General features: G+C 39.5%; 1 protein-coding gene across 3 annotated transcripts in view; it reads left to right on the forward strand.

The window, feature by feature from the left end:
• DLG5 (discs large MAGUK scaffold protein 5) overlaps nt 1-17,142 on the forward strand; it is a 109,808-nt gene that overhangs the window by 31,520 nt on the left and 61,146 nt on the right. For all 3 annotated transcript variants that reach the window (XM_056351840.1, XM_056351837.1, XM_056351839.1), the window contains exon 2: nt 10,192-10,260. In XM_056351840.1, coding sequence (XP_056207815.1) covers nt 10,192-10,260 — 69 coding nt within the window. The remainder of the gene's footprint in view (nt 1-10,191; nt 10,261-17,142) is intronic.

A 17,142-nucleotide genomic window follows, 5' to 3' on the forward strand; every position in this document is an offset into this window, starting at 1 on the left:
GAGCAGTAGACCTGAGCTAGTTTGTGAGTTGTAGAGAAATAGGGGATTCAGGCTAGACATAACAGGCTCGTAAGTTTTCCTAATTGTTGTTATTTATAACATTTAATATGGAGAACAGCATATAAGGAGATGCCGTGTAAGCACAGCTGCTTCAATCTGATGCTGGTTTAGTTCTTGGAGGGTAACAGGAGCCGCTGTTTGAGAAGAGTGTTCCAGCTGCTCTGTTCTGTTTCTGGTTGCAAGTTTGGTCCTTGTTGATGTGCTAGGGCTGTAGAAATTGGAAGGATTTTCAGAGAAGTTGGCTTTACAAGATTAAGCTGTACATAGGCAAATTAAGTTTAGATAAGGTGGATAGTATGCAGAGAGGGAAAAAAAAAGCCTTTGGACTTTGATGTTACTTCTGTGCTTGGAATCACAAAGGACTGGCCTAAACATGGCCTTTTTTTTCCTTTTTTTTTTTTTTTTTTCTTTTTTTTTTCCTGAGCTGTAAATAGCATAACCCCTTGGTGTGATCGTGGTCATGTTTATGTTAGGTGCTTTCTTCCCTGTGTGCCTAATTCTCCTGCTGTGCAGAAGTAAGCTAGAACTATGTTAAATCCCTTTGTCCTTGTTTAAAAATCTCTGCGGAAGAGGAAAGCGATGTGGCTTTAACCGTGCCTTTATCATTGAAGCAGATCAGTTCTTATATTTAGCCTGTGTTTAGGGATGGGTGTAGGTACATGTGTGTTCTTGATGACTTGTCCTAAAAAAACAGTTTGAACCATGATTCTTGTTAGTTATGGGCGAAGCTTGGATTAAAAAAAAGCTCAGGTTAGGCACGTGATGGACGCGCTCATCACCCACGCTTCTGCAGAGGGAATGCCCCATCGCAAGCTACAGTGTGTTAATGAAAGGGCTGGATGTGTTAAGAGGCTAGTCTTGAAGAATTAGTGCTTGGTTTCCTTGTTACCTGGTAGATCTCTAGTCTCTTGAGTGTCAGTGTCTGGAGGTTTAAATACCTGTAGTTACTTTTTCCTTTCTGTTTTTGGTTTGGTTTTTTTTTTTTTTTTTTTATGGCATGGCCTCTTTACAAACGTAATTAGGTAGGTACTTTGATTTAATTCCAAAATTTCAATTAACTTTTAAATATAGCATTTAGTTGCAGAGTTAATAATACTATTCCTAAATTTTATTTTGCCATTCATATTACCTGAGTGCCCGATTATTTGATGAAATAACGTGCTACAAAGTTCTGTGTATGTCTGTGCAAACTCAGTGAAGTTCAAATCTCTTAATTGTCACCATTGCGAATTTAGTAAGGCATCTTTTGCTGATTGAGAATGCATTTGTAGGGGTGTAGTATTTACCATCTTCATCCCGCAACAGTTCCTTCCTTTTGACTGCATAGCGTGTGGGTATTTTCTGAACATAATTTCCTTTCACTTAAATCTTCTAGGGTCCGTTGCAAATGGTGGACAGCATCATCCTCCAGAAATCTCAGTCAAGACTACTTGCAAAGCTTCTGGAATATAGCTTGATGTAAAGAATTGCTTCCAGATACAGAAATAATTTTGCAAAGTGAGCATTCCCTGAAAGGAATGCTGCATAACAAAACGGATAACCAACCAGTCTTTCTTCAAACTTTTAAGAACTGGTTAGTGTGCTAGGAAAAATAGGTGTGGATATATTGTTATCTGGGGTTAAAAGGAGCTAGCAAGGAGTTTGAATGCGTTCAGGGATACTATTTCTGTCAAAGTTCAATGAAAGGGAAGAACAGTCTGAGCTGTCCGTTCCCAGCCCAAATTGTGACATGTGACATGGTCCATCATCTCTCTATTCCTTTTTCCTCCAGAATAAGAATGGATGCATAATATTTCCTTATTCTTAAGAGTTGTGACTCAACTCAGTGATATTGCTAACAAGTTTCGTACCCCAGCGTTAAATGGGATTGGGGTGGACTTTTCCGGATGACTTGTCGTATTTCCCAATTCACCTGCTTTTTCTGCAGTTGTGGTGAGCAATGGCACCCTTCAGTCACGGCCTAGGAGGAGTCCAGATCGCGTCTCAGCTTCGTTGGTGTCTGGAGCTGCCCAGCTGGCTGTTCACATACCGTGCGATTAGAGCCCGAAGAGCTCTAGTAGTCAGTATCAGGTTCAGCAGGTCTGGAGTGTGAGTTCTGTGGACAGAGACCATTTGTAGCAGAGCAACATACTTGGGACACTTCCTCCACTTTGCACAATTCCTTTACTTCGTCGTTGTCAAGGTGCCTTAACTCTCATCTGCCATATACTTGTCAATGAAACTCAGAAAATGGACCAGGACGACTGAGCAGTGGCCTTGAAAATGACATTTTCTAAATGTCTGACAGATGAAAGCCGATCATGATCTAGATACAGGGCAGATGAGAAACTTTTTTAGAAATAGGCAGCTCTGAGTTACCACAATCTATTCGGACAGTGTAGAGGAATAGGCAGCTGGGACCAAATGGGACCAGGCTGGGTGTAAGAGTGGGCAGAACGGGGATGTGCTTTGACCACTGATACAGAGAAGAGCAAAGGGGAGTTTGCAGACGCTCCGTGGGTGAGGTAGATGGTACCAGTGGAACAGCGGTGGATTTTCCTGGAATAGGTTAACTGGCATTGTTAAAGCGGGTATACTAAAAATAATTCATAAAACTGATTTTGGTACTTGATAAGGTAGTCAGCTGTTATAATACCACATCATGTTGGTCGAACAGAAGACGGCACTGCTGCTTTGGTAATAATGGAAGGACCACCTGTACAATCCACCTGAGCTGAAATAAATGACAATTTGTTTCACCTACCTGCATTGCAGTTTTACTAAGACTTGGCTTTAAATGCAGGTTTTTTCTATCATTGCTAAATGCTGAGGTTAAAGAATCTGGAGCCAGTTATTCTTTTCTTGGCCTTTTGAATGTCAGCCTAAAAAAATATGCATTTCTTTTGTAAGAAAGTTAGCAGTGAAGGGAGTGCATGCAGCTCTACAAACTGTAAGTTGTTCTTTTGCCGGGATCTGAATAATGTAGGTTTGCATGCTGATATTTTCGCAGTAGCTAGCTATGTTGCTGTTAGCCTTAAAATAGCTGTTGAAAAATCATAACCCATCTCGCTGCACTACCTAATGGAAATTCAGGGCTGTAAGAGGAGGGCAATGGCCATTTGCTGTTGCAGTTCTTCTTAGCTGAAATGGAGTGTTGGAGACAAATGACTTGTCAAGACAAAATGCACTCACTAACATGGTTAAAAGCCATCCCAGTCAAAAAGCAAGAAGACAAAGGTTAAAGCAGTTGTTTCTGGTTTTCTGAACCTGAATTGCTGCAGGACTTTTTGAATAAACAATAGCAGCAGCGGTTATGATTACATCTTTGGTCCAACTGCTCCAGCAGATATAATTTATCACTTCTGATATGGTTTCACAGAGTGCAAGAGATGAAATTAGTCGTTATATAAATTGCAAAGAAAGAAATGGAAGATTGGAAGGTAGCAAGGGACATGATTTCTAGCTGACTTGATATACTTAGGTGTGGTTTTGTTTGTTTTTTAAGGAGTCATAAGCTTTTGTAGCTCTTGGCTTCCATTTACCAGCTGGTAATAGCTGCTGTCCTGCTAATAAAATTTCCTGGTAGCTTGGCTCCTCTGTCCCACCTCTTTAAGGCTTTATTAGGCAAAATGGCTTGAATGCTGTCAGCTGAAGCACTGTCATCTTATGTGTTTTGTGAATCAAGCTGTGCAAATTCAGATCTGTTAAGACTTGTAATCTTTTCTGTGCTTCTTTATGTCAAAAGACGATGATTTGACCCACTGCTCACAATGCAGCAAATGAGAACAAGTAACGCTAATGAAGTATGTGGACAGCAGCGGATGTATCCTAATGGTAAAGTAACGTAGTGGTAACGAACTACCTCGTTGTCTTGCCTCTCAGCCTTTCCTCTTATTTTCTCACTGCCACTCTTCTGCTTTTTTTTTATGGAAGGCACCAACATCTGCTTCCTTTAATAATTCACAATGCAGTGAGATGCACCACCAGTAGTCCAGTGACATGAGATTTCTGATATCTTAAAGATAGGTTGGAAATTCTTTTCAGCATAGATCACTGTATTGCTTCCTGGCTAAAGAAAAAAAATACCTCTAAGAGAGGGTGCACTTAGGAATACATGTTTAGAAATGTCAGTCTGTGGGTTTATACTACTATGAAGTGTTTTGAACAGATGCTGCTAAGAAAAGAGGAATTTTACAGATATTTGTGTAGCGTTGTTTTTAACAGCTGAAGGTCAAATGCTGTACTTGACTGTGACTGACGGCTAGGACGTGAAGCATCTGAACTCAGGGCTTCTTTACTGATGTCTCTGGCCTCCAGCAGGTTACTTAAGTTTTCTGAATCTAAACCTACACAGAAATTGTCATATTAAATCAGAATCAGCCTGACTTGTTATTCTGTCACCAGTGCTGGTTTTCACCGTGTTTCAGAGGAAGGTGCCAAAGTCCTTGTTTATGTGTGAAGTTTCTGTCCTCAACAAGAGTTTATCACAAGTTTAATCACTTGGAATTGAATGATGGCTTAAGCACTAAAATGTCTATCTTTTCTAAACCCATACATTTAATATTAATATCTTGATATTTCTTAAACAGGTTGTTGTACAATGTTTTCTCCATTGTAAAAGGAAAATGAACTTTTTGACCCTGTCTCTGTGAAGGTGTTCCACACTGAGGCATCTGGGAAGTAAAAATTGTGAATTTTTAGCTGCTTAATTATTTAAAAATCTGTTTAATGTTCATTTAGTTTTCATGGTGTTCTAAAATTAAGAAGATTTTATGCCAGAGGGCACAGCATGAAGGACCTGTAGGTGTGCAGAATAAGTAACAGCCATGTTTAAAAGCAGATGGGGGAAGAGGCAGCAAACTTTAGCCGATGTGACCTCTACCACCATTTTTCCTTTACTGCCAAGTTTGTACCTTTGTTCTTGGAGATACTCCTATCTTTAAAGGTAAATGGCTATGGAACATCTGAAATAAGTATGACATGGACGGAAGAAAATACCCCATTGAAGGGTTTGTGTGAGGTCAGAGTTTAGTATCTGAATGTCACACAACTTGCAAGAAATGACTGTGTCTTGCTCTTTGTGACAAACCTGGCTGCACAGGCTGCCAAGAGAAGGATAGCGTCAGAGACAGAGCATGGCACATCATGGGATCTTAAGCTCCTTGGGCAGTTTTGTTCGTTGTGAAGGCAATGGGAACGTTGTCATCTGGGTCACTTCCAGTTCTAATCAAACTTTTTCGCTCCCCCACAGCAAGCAGGAGTCCTGCCAAAGTCATTTGGGTTTGCTGCACGGAGATGTGGATAAACAAATGTTTGTCACACTGCCCTCTCATCTGGTGCGTTGGACCTCCATCAGAAAAATCATTTGCTGACAAGGAGTTGAATCAGCTGGCAGTCACTGTGCTCGGAAGGGAGGTGGGAGGAAGAGCAGATTTTAATTAACAATGGAAATTTGCAGCCGGGGAGCATGGAGGGGTGTTTAATGTCATCCTTAAAAGCAGAGGTGTAGCAAAGAAATTTGTGCCGGTGAAGCGCTCCTCCTAGGCTCAGCCCTTGTGAGTTAAGTGTTCCTAGTTAAGACAACATGCTTGATTTAGGAGTCAGCCGTACTGCAGATCTGAACGCGATCCTTCAAGAGGGGTGACGTGCCCAGAGCTGGGCAGCTAAGACCAGAGCACTCCCCATCTTGGGGATGAAACACCTAATGCTCCTTGAATTCAACCCTGGTTCTTCACCCACTCAAACAGGTTCAGTATACCTGTCTCTCCAGCCCTGTGCTGGAGGTGTGTATCTGATGGAGTAATTAGTCTTATTCCTACGCAGTCATTTAGTTAATATAGCACGTTTTGGAAGATGAAATAGCCTTCTTTCAGATAGATACAGTTCTGTAAATATTTGAAAGCAAAATATAAGTTTTGAAAAAAAAATTAATGGATTGAAAGCATCTGTGCAATGAATTCTGGAAAGCTGAGTCCCTGTGTCTTCTTTTGCCACTGCAGTCCCTGGAATGCGCTGTGCTGTAGAGCCACCAGCAGAGCCTGCCTGCGTGCACGTATTTGTACAGAGGAGGAGAAGGTGCTACACAGCCGTGGCAATCCTGACGTTCAGCCTACAATGAAATTTGAACACAGTGTGTTTTTTCTCAGAAAATAATTAGCATTTAGTCTTAGAAGATATTATACTTGATCCTGTGTGCTGCTTTCTGGCAGAAGGTACCAAGCGCAAGCTTCTTTTGGAGGCTTTACTTTGCGATTAGCTGGCTTGGTTTTTTTGGTCTCTCCTTGAAGTACAGGTGATGCCCGGTATTACGTGGTGCTTCACAGTTCAAAGGTTAGAAAGACAAATGAGAGAAATGTTCTAATTTTGTGCTAACAATTTGATTCTAGCAGTTGAGACTTGGCATTGCTGACGAGGAACTTGCTTGGTTAGACAGTTGGTGTCTTGTTAGGACACGTAACTCTTCCCTGTCACCGTCCTCCTTAACAAGGAAAACACACATCACCCTTGCCATGTGGACATTGTGTGAAAGATGGTGGCAAAGTGGAATCCAGTTCTTCTGCTGTCCCTGGAGATGGCTTTCCACAGTTAAACTAGTTCCTTTGCTGAACTTGCAAGTTTTTAAGTGGCCTTCCTGTCATCTGACTAATAAAGACCGTAATAAATTAAGGAAATTTGACTTGCTCTAGTTATTGAAAATAGAAGGAAATGGGATTCTTGAGATTCTCGAGTATATACTGTAGCAGTTTCGAAGTCCCTCTGTTCTGCCAAAGCTGTTTAATACAGCCAGGAACTGATCCGAGGCTTAAATCTGGATGACTAAAAAAGAAATGCCCCAAAAGCAAGTCTGCCATGCACAGACAGGATGCTTGCGCTCTTCTTCCTCTCTGTACGAATATGTATCTGTAAAAGACAGGTCACTTTTTTTTTATTATTATTATTAATAAATTAAGTTTGAGTATTATCTATTTTGTTTGTCAAAATTCTGTCATTTCAAGTTGTAATTTTGATCTTAAAGCCTATGTCAGTGATTGTTAGGAGTCAGTGAATTGAAATAAAATGTAGCAGGGACTTTGGCATGCGAGGTGAATACTAGTGGAAAAATATGAAAGACCAATATTTGGGAAAGTGTGGTGAAAGGCGGGTGAACCCCTGGGTGTGAAGCACTTTGAACCTGAAAAAGTAGTCATGGCTTCTTGTTGGGTTCTGTGTTCTGATCTTATTTTTTGTGCAGTTTGACGAGATGGACAGTGAGAAAGTTTTAAGTATTTAAAATTAAGTGGAAAATTGCTTGGCAAGGGCAGGGGGGAAAGGTTTTGCAACAAATTTCTTAAAATACTGTGGTTGTATAGCTCATGAATTAACAGGGTGTTCTAGTGCCTTTGGTTATAAGAAATAGCTGGGGCTTTTTCCTTGCCTTTTTGCCTGTACCTGAGTTCCTGTTGGGATGATTTTGAGCGTTTTCATTTGTGAGGAGGAATCTCAGAGCACTTTCAGGTACTACTGAGGTGTTTCTGGTTTGATCAAGCGGAATATGTCAAGTACAGTGCTACTTTAGCCCGAATTGAATATGTGGATGTCTGTCAGTTCAGTACGTGAAGATTAATTTTAATACTGGGAAAGCTGTGTAGAATCCTCTGGGTGTTGTTTCTGATGCTTACTAATACTGCCTCTGATGACAGAGGTGGCACGTGTTGCGGATAATGGACTCATATCCTGCGTATTTTAAAAGCAAACAAAAGTAAACATACCCACAAACAGCCTTGGGAGCCAGACAAATGTCACTAGATTATTTTTTTTATTATTATTTCATTATTTCATTTTGTTGTTGTGGTTGTTAGCAGGGAGGAATTATGAATGGGTCAGATGATTCCTCCCCTCTTCACAATTGTACGTTTCCTTGTGATAACATGCCATGCATACCGGATCTTGCATTGACAAATCTGAGCTGATGTTTTAAGAACGTCGCTAGGGAGAGTCATATGTCTCCATTGATGAAGTCAGCTTCGCAAAACCTTTCAATCTATTCCAGAGAGCAGGATTTAACTCGTTTTAAGTCTTGGCTCTGGCTTTTAACACAGGAAAAGAAGGTGGAGAGAATCAGTGCTTCTTGAAGACAAATAAAAGCAAGATCAGCTAAGATGAGAAGGTTTTGAGTCTTTTTTGTCTGCTCTCTTCAAAAAGAAGCTAAAGCAGCTAACGATCAGTAAAAATTGGTTTAGGTATGGGACTCCTATCTTTTAGAGCATCTGGGTGATTTTGCTTTAAGTTGCCGAGTATAATGAGGTGTCACTTCTTGGCACAAGATTTTATTGTGCTTGAGTCCCACGCAGTTTTGATACAATCTTGGTACGTGTTGTCTGTCGTCAAAGATGTCCTACTTTGTTTAATATACTGCTTTTTTCAGCTTCCCTTAATATTCTAATCCTTTTAGTCCAGACTGCAAGAAATACTGCAAGTCATACAAGTTTAGAATATGCAAAGAGGTTGATTTTAATTAGTGCAGAAATGATTTTGCTTTTAATAAGCTTTAAATGAAATTGGGCCACAGCTTAAATTATTATGTGAAAATGCTTGAAATGGAAGCAAAAATTCACAGCAGATTATTTTTTTTTTATGAAGCTGGTGTGTCAGTGACATGCTTGTCATATATTTCATTTAAAAATCAGCACGTAACAAAAAACTTAGATCCCGTGCAATCATCTAGAAGGTTTTTTTAACCAGTATATTTTGAATCATTTCTCACAGGGATTTGTCAGGTTAAACAGTCTACTTCAAGACTCAGTTCCTTTTCTGGTACTTCTTTTCTGCCATGTCTGCTAATAAATCCAGAGGATTTGTTTGGAAGGACTTTTTCCTTACGTTCATCTACTTGTTTCAGTTTGCTTTAGCCTAGATATCACTCCTTTTAGCAAACGTAGGAGCCTCACTCTTTGTCAAGATAAACAAACATACCCCAATAAAGTTGGGGTCCGTGTCACTTTTACTAGCTGGAGGTTGGACCCCAAGCGTGTTTGCATTTTTAAATTCACTTTGTTGTTATTGTTCACTTTGTCAGTAAATTTATTTTATCACATCTTGTTTTTCCTTCACCTAACACTGTGGTAGTTATAGATGTCATGTCTGTAGACAAGAAGCAGAGGAGATGAGCAAAAACTAGGATTTCTTTCTTACTTTGCATCCTGTCCTTTCTTTAATGTATTTCAAAGGTAGATCCATGTGTTTAATCTCGTGCTACTTCTCAGCATTTTTTCCTTAATTTCAAAGAGAGTGGGAGAAAGTAGTATTGAAACTTAAGGAGGAGGACTGTAGGAAAGGCGGCTCTTGGAAGTGTTGAAACTGTCTTTGAGCTTGGCGGTTGTGAAGACAGGTCTCGCATCCCAGCTAGCGCTGGCAATGGAGCAGATTTCAGATCACTTCTGCACGTAATCACTCCCTGCCTTTACTGCGGGGCGTTTATCCTCTTCGTGAGGGATGGCGGAGCTGTTTAGTCTGTAAGGTTTTGAAGTAGGACCTGTTTTTCTAGTTCTTCTGGTAAGCAAAGTCTAGCATACTGCTAAAACAGCTCAAATAAAGACGCCTCTGTCTATTGATCTATTAATATGTGAAAAAACTTGAGATTGTCGGTAACAGCAGATAGCTCTGTAGGTCCTTGCTTTTAAGGTCAGGTACTGAAAGTTGCAAATGGATGCAAGCATGGTTTGTTCACCAGTGAAATGAAATTTCTAAGTCTGAAGGAAATTTGATGATAAGAATAGAAATCGGTTATACAGCAAAATAGGAGCTAGTACATATACAAAGATACAAAACTGAAATAACTCTGTTGTCACAGGTATCACTCATAATCTTTGTAATGTAGTAGAGGCGAAACTCTATTTGCAGTTTTTCTGAAATAACCATTGTATTAGTAAAGTGTGTTGCTGAACTCATTTTTACCATTTTATCCAAAATGATTTCCTACTCAGCACTCAGTGCAATGTTCATTTACAAATTATACTTTTCCTTTTAGCATTTTATGGATTAGTGATGCGTGTTCTCTCTAATTTAATGTTTGGCATCTTACAGTATCAAGAAATTGTATGTTTAGCTTGGTTTGGGGAAAGGAACTTAAGAGGGGGGGAAAAAGTAATACTGTTTTTGTTTTTCTAATTTTAGGATCTACGTACAGTGTGCTGTCCATCATGCCTTCTGATTCTGAAAGCAGCAGTTCTCTGAGTAGCATCGGTGAGTAAAGTATTAATCGAATGACCTGATGAGCGTGTCTTTTGGGAATTGGGAGAACAAGTTTCTATGGTTGCCATCGGGAAGGGCAGAGGGATTCCAGTCCTAAAATAAAAGAAGTTGAACTATAAAATGTAACCATGCATCTTCATCAGGGAGAAGTTACACACCTTTTGTGTAGTGCAAGATAATCCTTTTCATGGCTGTATGCAGTTGTTGCCAATAAAATTGTTACTTTTGGATACATTAGATGATTTTAACTATGCTTTGAGTTATTTAGTGAAATGGTGCAAAAAAGTCTATGCATATAAAAATATGTATACACTTGCATATATGTGTGTGTATATATATATGCAAATGTGAAAATTGAAATCAGAGTAAAAGACATTGTAGAAATTAAAAATATTATTACCCAAGGTTGTTAGCCTTTTATGCTTTTGGAAGTGGCTGGAAGCTTTAACCCCCTTTCTTTTTTTTCCCTGCATGCAATGAGTTGCTTCATTTTCTGTTTGTAAAGTAATTGGGAAAGACGAAATAATTAAAAAAAAAAAAGAGGAAGAAGAAATTTGGACAAAACTCCTCGACCAACAAGATGATCTTGGAGTAACTGTACTAGCTGTCAGTTTTCCTGTTCACTTCTGTTGTGAAACCCATGTCAAAGTCATTTGCCTTGGACAGGGAATGTAGCCTCTTGCATATTTAAAGTTCCAGTGTTGTGTCAGGCATCTGCAGACTTCCCTGACAGCACCAGGCAAGTCAGTTGGCTGTTGAAGGCTGTGGGCAGGCATCTGTTGCAGTCAGGGCTGAACTTTTAACTCCAGCATGCAGGAACAAGATTTTAGGTTTGACTGAACTATTTGCTGAACATACGGGAGGCTGGGACATGTTAGTTTGATTTTTATCAAGATCATACTTGTGTGCTATTACCTGAAGGAAGGATGTGATTTAATTTGCTATGAATAAATTGGGGCTGGAAATAGGAAAAAAAAAAAAAAGTTCCTAACGTTTTAGGACAACCAGACTCAAAGGAACCTTCCAAAGAAGGAAGTTCTTCTAAGGTGAAATGCTGTAGGTTTGTGGAATAATTGGATTAAGCGATGTTTAAGATAGGAGAAGATGCAGGTGGTTCTTTCTAGTTCCATGTTCCTGATTTTAAAAAGGAAAGGTATGCTTAAAACTGTCTTATTTTATTTTTTTTTGTCTTTTGGTGTGTGCAGGTTTTTTTAACTGTGAATGCACTGTCTGACCTTTTATAATTTTGGAAGTAAAAGTAGGTAGATGAACAGCTGATGTTTGCTATCATGAAGAAGATTTTTTACTTAAACAGTGACCACTTGCAAGCTACAGAGACATGGCCTCTGTTTTGTTTTATTAATTTTTTGCGGCACAGTACCTTACACAAGTGTGGGATTCCTGTTTCTGAATGCTTATTTAGAATTTGGTATTTTACTTCTAGGACATGCATTGTTCCCATATATGAGTCGGAAGTGAATTCTTCCCAAAGTATGTTTTGTTCATGTTTTAAAATATTGAAATTTATATTGAATCCTGATCTGTGTGTTTTACGTAAGGGGCTGTCCTTGGAAGTGTTTTTCTGCCTTTGGTGTGTGGTGGTGATCAAAGTTATGTCTAACCCCAAAATTAAGTGACCCGCTACTAAACAAAACTTGTGATCTAGTTTTCTCCACAGTTTTGTTTTTTCAAATGATTAAAGTGAGTTAGCTATTTAATATTTAATACATTAACAGCCAGGGGAATTCTTTGTTTGTGGCTGGCATGTTTGTTTTCTAGTCTGATTATAGACTTCTTATTAATGAGTACAATTTTTCCCCCAACCATTTTCTCTCCCTCACATCTTGTTCTGCAAGAGATAATATTTTTCATGTGGTCTAATATCAATAGCAAAATTTCTTTGCTTAATAAAAAACATATCCTAATAGACATGTTTGCAAGTCATTCGGAAGCCGCAGTCAGATTATTTTAATACTGACCAATTTGTTGAATGACAAACCATCATAACTGAAACTGTTTGCATGCCAGTTCCCTGAAGGCTTTGTGTGACTTATTTGAATGGAATCCCAGCAAATCCTGAGTTGCTGTAGTGTTTCGGGAATTTCACATACATCTTCCCCCGTCTCTGTACCCATCTCATTGCAATACATTTTTACAAGGGCAATTCTGTGCAGTGCAAATGCTGAGTTTAGCCTGTGAAATGAATGCATCAGTGAAAAAAGGTAAATAGCTCATGGTTGGGAGACTGTGTAAACTTTGGCATACATTCAGTTTGACATTGGTAATTATACGTACACACATGTATATAAAGAGGTATTTTCATTTCCCCACTCATGCTAACCTTGTTCATGGGGCAGATAAGGGATCTATTTTATTATTCCTGAGTTCAAAACACTGTTTTTCATTAATATGTAACAAATTATTTTTTCTGCTCTACCTTGCTTATGTTTGCCAAGCAGCTTGGAGACGCGTTTACACGTTTGACCTTTCAGAAGCCAAGAGAAGGGTATTGAGGCCACTAATTAAGCCCAGGTAGAGAAGCAGAGAGTGAATCTTAGCATCTTCTAATTAAGAGAGATAATACAATATTTCATTTGTATACTTTGGACTCCGTAGTTCATAAAAGTAACTAGACAAGGCTATGTCCATGTGCTTAGTCTTTTCTTTCCAACCTTAATCACCCTAGCTATTGTTGGAGGTGGTTTCTGCTGCCAGCATTCTTAATTAAGCGATCTTTTTCTGAAATACTTCCAAGTAAGCCAGGATGCTGTGGAGATGACTCTACATGTTACAGCTATCCTGGGTTTCTGAGTTAATTTGTGAAGGTGGTATATATAACAGTTGGTTTATTTTCCAGAAAAAGACCCTGATCTAAGAACTAAGCTTAAATAGTACTAAGATGACTGTTCTTAAAAGGTAGTTCTAAGAAAACACAGGCTCAGGCTCAGTCAAATAAATAAAGCGTAGTGTTAGAATTTGGAAAGGGGGAGGGAAAGATGAGAGAACATAATTTCATCACTGTATAAACCCATGGTGTGCCCCTGTCTTGGCTGTTTCTGTGGTTCTGATCCTCCCATTGAAAGAGGAGATGGCAGTGGCATGGATGGACAGCTATGGAGCCGCTTCTGTTCGGGCACCAGCTGGATACGTGGGGTTCCCTGAGTCTTCAGTAATGTCATGGTCCTCATACAAGAGGAGAGCGAGGAGTGATGTAAGTTGCATAATGTGCCTCAAGAAGAGTTTAGGGCTAGTCTATCGCAAGTACTGTGTTGTCACACAAGATTTTTTTCTCTTTCCCTGCATAGATGGGCTTGCAGGGCATGAGGGATGCAACAAGAATGAACTTCCAGCCTCATGTGCATGTGGTAGAATAAGCACTTGAGTGGAAGCTGCTTTTCCCACCTGGGTAGCAGCAGTGTAGCAGCCTTAGAGAAGAAACTTCTTTGTAGGTTCATCTGCCTTGACCGTAGGTGTATCTGCCTTTTTTCTTTTGTATCTATATGTAAATAAAACTACAGTGTGACATGGCATTGCTCTTTAAAAGTTTTTCTTGTGTGTTTTCCTCAGGGTTCAGAATTGGTTTACTTGACAATATTTTCTTTTTTCCCTTATGCTTCCTTCCTTTTCTTTCCCATGTATTAATAAAGTTCATGCTGTGCATGTAAAATGGGTAGTTTTGATGGTACTGAGGGCAAATAATCCCTGTTTATTTCCAGAAAGAGGCAAGATACAAACTGCTGTAATCCCTGCACCCACCGTTGTGCTTCTTCCCCCACAGAGGAACAAATCCTCATTAGATTGTCATGCTCTCTCTGTGTTTCCTTTCTCTTTGCTCTTGGCTAATGACAAAGATTTCTGTGTGTAAATAGAAGCATCCTTCATGTGCCCACTCCCCGTGCCCGGCAGACTGTCTGAATGGAGCTGCAATCCTGCATCTCTGACATCAGAATAATTATTTATGGAGATCCAGTGCCTGGCGTGCCAAGCACGGAACAACAGTGTCACTTAGGAACTGGATAAAAACCAGTAACGCAGCTATACGTGACAGTCACTGGCTAGTCTCCCACTTGACTGGTCATGATAACAGAGAGGAGAAGAACACGGAATAAGGAGCCCATTTAAAAAAAAAAAAAAAAGAGAGAGATTAAGGGGAAAAAAGTGTCAGTTTGTGTAGTGCACTCAGTCATTTGACATTTATGATCTTGAAGATAAATACTCACCAAGCACTGAATTGCACTTTAAATGACATAGTCCTGGACAACTGGCTTTAGGTGGTCCTGCTTGAACGGGAGGGTTGGACCAGATATTTTTTCTGTATCCCAGCACATAATTTTCTGGACCTGTGAGGAAAGAGGGAAGGCCTGTGTTCTGAAAGATCATCTATAGATAATATAATATCAGCCATGTATCACTTTCATTGTTCTTTTTTTCCGAAATCAGGCTCCTTTCTACAATAGCCAGGTAAGTTTATTGTTCTGGCCCATGTCACCTAAAAAAGCCTCTGTGAATTGACTTAAAAGAGTATGTTTCAAGACTTCTGATACCCAATACTCCTTTTGCAGCCCGTGGTGACACACTGTTGACCTAAGTAATATGATGCCATGACAGGATTATAGTTTCCAGAATAGAGCCATTTTTTACCTCCCCTGGTAACGTAATGAAACATTAGAATTTTCCTTTAGTGCTTTAAAAATGTGATTTTTTTTCCTCCCTTCCTCAGTGCGTGGAAGCGGGGGTAGTGGTTGTGTGTGTGTGTGTGTATATATATTTTATTTTTTTTTAAAAAAAGAAATACTTTTTACTAGAAACCAGCAGCTTGCATGCAGGAGTCAGGCTGTGGCTCTGAGGATACTCTCCGTTATGCTTTTTCACGATGAGGTTTTAACAGAAAGGCATTGCATACTCTTCCATTCTTTAAAACTATACTGAGACCCTAATGAGAGGATTTTTGGAATGGAAAAATCCTTCCATCTTCCTCTGTATGTAATTTCCTTCTTTCCACAGCCAGATCTTTGCATTGTTTTGATTACAGCTGTCAATCTTGTATCCTCTTCATTCCACATGGCATATTATCACCTTTATCTTTTAACTTTCAACAGACTATATTACTGTTGCAGATGTTCAGTTCTTTGCAAATGGTATTGCTTTTTTAGTCATAAGTGGCTTTTTTCTTGCTTCTCACTCTTCACATCACTGTACTGCCTTTTCCTACGGGATTTTACATACCAGTCTGTAACAACCCCCACCATTGCCGCTACAACTTGATGACTTTTTCTTGCAGCCCTGTGTGGTCATGTATCTGTCCCCACCCAACTTGGCCAACTTTGACTTCAACCGACACTATTTCCTAGCTTAACCCTTTGTTAGTTTATCAGCTCAACAGGTTATTTGCAGATAGTTTTCCACTAATTGCATTTCAAGTTACTTAATCGGAGACCCCTAATTCTTACTCCACAGCAAAAGTTACCCACCTCCCACCAGACGACAATCCCTTCCCCACACTGTGTAGTTCTTTCATTCCCCATTCACACTGGCCATTTTGGCTTTTTGTGTTGTTGTGATTTCAGTTTATCGCTTTGGATGTTCTACAACTGTGTGTAACAAAGTAATCGTTTTCCCTCTTCATGGGAAGTGTTCAGTTGTAGGTGTGGTTTATGATACTCTTTCAAAGATAAACACCCCTTCCTTGTCTGAAAGAGTGATTTATTTATTTCCTCTGACAGCCTATAGGAATCTCTCATTGTATTTCTTGCTTTTTTTGACGAACACAAACGGGAAACGTGTGTTTGGGAAAGAAACCTCAACAGTTAACACGTACTGACAAAGGAATAAGTGACAATATTACACCTGCTGAAAGGCCACAAATGAATGACTTTCTGTCCTGCAGTGACTGCTTTCAACGTTCCACCTCCTCACTAATCAGCCTCTCTATTCAGAAGTCATTTTCCTCTAAGATTTGGCCTCAATAATTGAATTAAACCTCTTTTTATAGGTTTATTTCCTGTGTGATTTTCTCATCCTTTGATGTAAACTAAGCACCTGTTCAGTTGACTCAAAACAAGACTTTTAACTTAGGAAATTTACACCCTCTTGCACAAACTTGAAGTAACTTCACTCATTATGTAGGTGTCTCTAGGCTTGATCCTTAATGCCTTTACCTAATTTTTGTATGTTTGTTAATAATAATTTTCTCTTACATAAACAGCACTCTGAATAGCTTAAATGTATCATCACTGACTTCTGTGGTGACCGTTTCCAGGCAGCTGTGGGTTGACACATAACCATGAACAGTGTTCTCTCAACTCCTGACACATCAGAGGTACCAAAGGATTACCTCGTGGATGTGATGCCCCGTTTAAAAAAAAACACCAAACCCACACAAAACATAACTAACAACCAAGCAAAAAACCAGTAACCACACAAAATTTAATTTTTCTGATCAATACTGATGCAGTCTTAGAGGAGGGATGTTGGGTTTGTTTTTTTTTTTCTCTTTTTCTTTTGTCTGGGTTGGGTTTGGAGGTTCTTTATTGTTTGTTTTTATCATTTCTGGTAATGAATGAATTTGATTTAATTTTTTGGTCTCTTGAAGGTTCTGTATAGATGGGGCTTGAGAACCACTAAGGAATAGCTGACAACTCCCTGCTATTTTGTTTGCTATATCTTTTTAACATTTGGCAGTGCCCGGAAGAAGTATCTGAAGATACAGATGATCTGTAATGCTTTGAATGGGAACCAGGGTGTGCGAATACCCTTCTGCTGTGCTCCGGACAGTGGGCCTGTAGCACAGCGTCTCTCACTACTCCCTGAGGCCCGGTATCAGTCTGTGCATCCAGGAAATCCTTTCGGTGTCAGTTTGCTTTTTGGGGCTAT

Source organism: Falco biarmicus, chromosome 9, assembly GCF_023638135.1.
Source record: "Falco biarmicus isolate bFalBia1 chromosome 9, bFalBia1.pri, whole genome shotgun sequence".
NCBI lineage: Eukaryota > Metazoa > Chordata > Aves > Falconiformes > Falconidae > Falco > Falco biarmicus.